This window comes from Salminus brasiliensis, chromosome 1 (genome assembly GCF_030463535.1).
Source record: "Salminus brasiliensis chromosome 1, fSalBra1.hap2, whole genome shotgun sequence".
NCBI lineage: Eukaryota > Metazoa > Chordata > Actinopteri > Characiformes > Bryconidae > Salminus > Salminus brasiliensis.
In genome coordinates, this window is record NC_132878.1 from 10,377,579 (window position 1) to 10,382,309 (window position 4,731).

Consider the following 4,731-nt stretch of genomic DNA (forward strand, 5'->3'; position numbering starts at 1 on the left):
CCACTGGTTACATAAAGAACTATGTGAAGAGATGACCGATGTTCTAGGAACGTTCTAAACAACCTTCACTAACAAAGATGCTACACACAAACACTAACACACACAGACCTCGGTTACAAACATGTCTCTTCTTGTAGCCAACAGTGGTTCTTCTTTGGCATCGCTTAAAGAACCATATGAGGCACCTTTATTTTTAAGAGTGTAGTGTAGATACAAGGGCTTCTGGGTGAGCCTGATACCTTACTTAACTTACCAACTGTAGACAAAAGACATGTGGCTCCCTCTGCTGGTAGATTCATCATGGTTTTACAGTGTGAGTAGTAACTCTTGGTAAAAAATGTTTGTGTTCTTTATTAAGACAATTGTATCGATCAAGCACCCAAACATATCTCAATTGTGGTGCTTTTGGACACAAGCCAACAAAAATGTGAAGAGAAAATAAGACTATTCTACAACACATGAAATCATAAGTTCACATCACAATATTCGAGAATAAACAAAAGAAGTAGAAGAACATTACAACACGGCCTCCAGCTGATTTTCCCCACCTGGGCCAAGTGACTAAAGATAGTCTGACTGTACACTGATGCTTCTCAGAAATGGATGCGACTCTTAGCTGGGATGCGACATCCATCTCAGGGTGCATCTTGTGTTTATGTCTTGACGGCTGTGTCTCTGGACCTGTAGATGACCCCTCTGCTCTTCAGCTCTCGCACCACTCCTAAGACACAGAAAATGAAGAATGGGTTCGGGTTTAAAGTTTGATTGACTCCAGAAAGCCTTTTAGATATGAGCCTTTTGACAGATAATGAGCTCTATATGTATGAGGAACAAAAAAGCAGTGTCCCTATAGCCAAGCTTATTTTGTACACTTTAATCAGGATCTTAGTGTGCACTGCAATACATGGCATTTCCTGGGTGCTTCAAATTAGCTTGAATTTTAAAATCCATAAAAAATTAAATACAATATTTGTTTGCTTTCTGCATGGTTAGTGTTTGGTTTAATTTGAAGGGGGGGAAACTAACTAAAAAATGTCCAATCAAATCTGGGGTGTTTGTAAGAGTACAGTATTGGCCTTTTAGTGCTAGCGAGCTAGACTTATTAAATTACAAACTTATTAAATATTATTTATATAAATGTAAATGCCATCTGACCACACTGTAAAATTACAAATATATCAATAAACTAAACATCCATCAGTATCATCCAGCCCTTTAAGGAATATATTTATGGTAAAGAAAAGGTTCAGTGAAAAATTGACTGTGAACAATTTCCCCCTACACTAAATGTAGCTGATCAGAAAGAACAGGTTTGAAGTTGAAGTCTGATGTTAGCACTGGTGCTACAAGGCTAATGCAGCTAGCAAGTAATGAAAGTCTATAGTTGTTAATGTGTTTTAGAAGTCAGCATGACTTAATAAACAACAGCTCAACAGCTATTTAGGGTAGCCATCTTAGACAACTGGAAACACTTTCTGTCCTTGTTGCAATTTGACTTTATTCCACAGGCCATGTCGACAAGAGGTGGGGTTGTTTTAATTCACAACACAGACAGTAAGCCATCAAATGCTACAGCAAACGAGGCTGCACCGCTTGAACTGTCTCAAATATACTGTGTTAAGCTTGGCACCACCTGGTCAAATGACATGCTTCGCTGGACTGCACGGAAATATGCAGTTAATGTATATATTTACATAATTTCACATTGAACACATGCACAAAGTCAAAGGCTTCTACAGGAACGTTTTATGGTCAGAGGAGTCAAAGGCTCCTGTTCACACCTGGTATTAACATGCATCTCGGGTGATCTGATCACAAATGATCACCATAAGGCATAACCGTTCACACCTGCCATTTTAAAAATGTCTCCTCCGAGCGCTCACAGGATTTCTCACACCATGGCACACCAAAATAATATACCAATACCAAACTAATATACAAAAAGAATAATAATAACAACCAGATTTGCATTTCCTAAAGGAACTACAACAGTGCTTGAAATGTGGCAAGTACTTGTTAAGGGGTGTGCTAGGTGGTTGCTTTGGTTTTGCTGTGTGGTTGGTATGGTGTCACAGGTGGTTGCCCTTAAATTTGATTAAAAATGATAAATTGGATCAGCTCCAAAAATACATACATTTACATTTAAATGTAAATGTATGTATTTTTCTAAATGTGTGTATTTTTAGACCACACGTCTAGCGTGATTATCTACGCAACAGTGTTTGAACCGTGTCTGTATGTTCAGCTGTATTAAATGCATAAATGTGTGGAAGAAATAAGAACTATAAGAACTAATACGAAAAGATGAATAACAATACACAGCTTCCAAGACCTTATAATGATAATACCAGGTCCCCAACCTAAATTAGAACTCACCTGGTGGTAATCGTCCAGTCACTGTTACAGCGTACACGCCTGCCTTGAAGTTTCCTGAAACAGAAGGCAGAGAAGTATATTAAGACACCTAGCACTTACTACCCTTCAGTTATCACTATGCTGATCAAAATGACGGTCAGGAGCATTAAAAGTATGAACGTTCTCACCTATTCTTTGCCATTTAGCCACCCAGCTGTCTTCAGGACTCATCATTGCAATAACACTAGAAAGATCACATACACTATGAGCAGCATCATAACAGTGAAGTCACGCACAGCGGAGACTAAGTGTATAAACACTACTACCTACCCGTCAAACGAAGAGCTTGTGCATTCATAAACCATCTCCCGGTTGCCCTTCATTTGTAGATATGATTCACAGTTATCACAGCCATCATATTCAAACTGGTCAATAGTCTGAGGACAGAGAGAAACACAAAGTGGTGTTACAAACTACATTTTGGAAGGTACCATTTCTACCTTGTCTTCATGTCTATAAGTCTTCGCAATCCTCCATCACCCAGTCTCCCCACTTCTTGCCCTTTGAGACTGAGTTGCTTAATATATATATATATATATATATATATATATATATATATATATATATATATATATTACATTACACACACACACACATATGCACCCATTACTCATACAGACGTATCGTAAGGAAGCACACAAACACAGCATGTCTAGTCCCTGTAGTATTGGCATAAACATGACCCTATTGGCACCATGCTGCCTAATGCCAGGGCTAGAGGGGTAAAAAGTCCCCCAGCATTGAGCTGTGGAGAAGTGTGTTTTCTGGAATGATGAATGGTGATCCATCCAACACATTTGGGATTGATGGGGGATAAATTAAGATAAGATAATCCTTTATTAGTCCCACAGTGGGGAAATTCTCAAGTTGGGGGTGAGGTGGGGTGGTGATCATCCAACATTGTGACCCCTCTAACTCACAGCAATGATCCTCCAAAATGTAGTAGAAAGCCTTCTTCCCTGCACAGTAGAGACAGTTCCTCCAACAAAAGCAGGAGAAACTCTTTTTAACTTTTTAATATCCCTAACTGTGGACTAAACAATGAATGAGCAGGTGTCCCAATACTTTTCTCTCTGTAGTGCATGTTAAAGGGCTCACTTTAAATTGCTCAGGTCAAAGCAGCCCATTTCGACCTCACTGATTTTATGAAATCTGCTTAGGCAGAAGTTAAAGGAATGACTCTTTCTAGCCAGCCTGCTTTACTGAATGAAGCACAACCAAACAGCCAATCAGAGCAGAGGACATTTACATATATCCTTCTACATAAAGTCACAGAAACAAAGGCAACTTTTTTTATATTCTGAAGGACGGAGAGAGAATAGAGAAGCCTTAACCATATTAAACCTAAACTACAACCTGTATTAAGATCAGATAAACAAGGGCCATATTACTAAACAGTGTACAATACAATAGGACCCATCTGTCTAACTGCTCATTTACTTTCGTTGCTAAATAAAATTGGACTAGCTAGTTAAGTTATTCGGTGTATTTTCTCACTGAGAGCCTGAAAGCAGTTTTATCGCACCTGTAAAGGCTTTAAAGCTCTCAGCTCTCAGCTGTGCCAACAGCCCCAGCAGCCTGCCTGGTTAATCAGCTAGCGCTAGCCTAACACTAAAGCGTGGTCGAGGAGCAGGACAGTAACCAGATCACGTGTGGCTAATATAACTTACTATTAACCCTCTTCTGTGCAGATTATGCGAGACTGGCGGCTTTCAGCCTTATTTCCCGGTGATTAGACAAAAAAAACGAGTAAGATGAGCGGCTAGCTCGCTAGCACTAATAGCAGCTACGCAGGTCAACTGCACCGTACCTTCACCAGCGAGCACAGCAGACACGCCCGCAGGTGGCGAAGGTCCTTTGGCACCGTCTCCAAAGACATTACGAGTATTTTACACAAGATCACAGCCGAAATACACCAGATTATTCTGAGTAATGCTTTACTGTGATGCGAGTTAGCCAGTTAGCCAGCTAGCCTACTAGCCTCAGCCCTGTTCGCCTCTCTGGCGCTTGCAGATGAGGTCATACACCCTGCGTTCACAAGGCTGCGTTCACAAGCTGAGTGATTGTGCTGTGGCACCTCGTTGCGAAGGTGCGTTCACTAAGTTCACTGCGTTCACTCAGATGCAATGTTCCTCGACTCTTTTCCAGCAGAGCTCCTGAACTATTAAGGTGGGGAAATAACATTTAAAGACATGACCTGCTAACTTCATTTAATAAATAATTTTATAACTGTAATAAATCTTAAAACGTAAACAATCCAGATCAGCTGAAAGAGCTACTTATTAAATGCAGGGAGTAAAATGAAATAAAATAAAA

At 40.0% G+C, this 4,731-nt stretch overlaps 1 protein-coding gene across 1 annotated transcript; it reads right to left on the bottom strand.

The window, feature by feature from the left end:
• Positions 1–331: 331 nt before the first annotated feature.
• supt4h1 (SPT4 homolog, DSIF elongation factor subunit) lies at positions 332–4,447 on the bottom strand. The gene is made up of 5 exons (XM_072663354.1): positions 4,226–4,447; positions 2,686–2,792; positions 2,544–2,599; positions 2,377–2,430; positions 332–721 (listed from the first exon to the last, which is right to left on the bottom strand). The coding sequence occupies exons 1-5, from the start codon at positions 4,292–4,294 to the stop codon at positions 654–656; spliced, it is 354 nt and encodes a 117-aa protein (XP_072519455.1). The 5' UTR covers positions 4,295–4,447; the 3' UTR covers positions 332–653.
• Between the last annotated feature and the right edge of the window lie 284 nt (positions 4,448–4,731).

Coding starts and splice junctions, on each gene's coding strand:
- supt4h1 (XM_072663354.1), bottom strand. CDS start 4,294: ATGTCTTTGGAGACGGTGCCAAAGGACCTTCGCCACCTGCGGGCGTGT. Junction 2,600..2,685: donor ACAAGCTCTTCGTTTGACGG/GTAGGTAGTAGT, acceptor TGATCTTTCTAG/TGTTATTGCAATGATGAGTC. Junction 722..2,376: donor GACTGGACGATTACCACCAG/GTGAGTTCTAAT, acceptor TCTGTGTCTTAG/GAGTGGTGCGAGAGCTGAAG.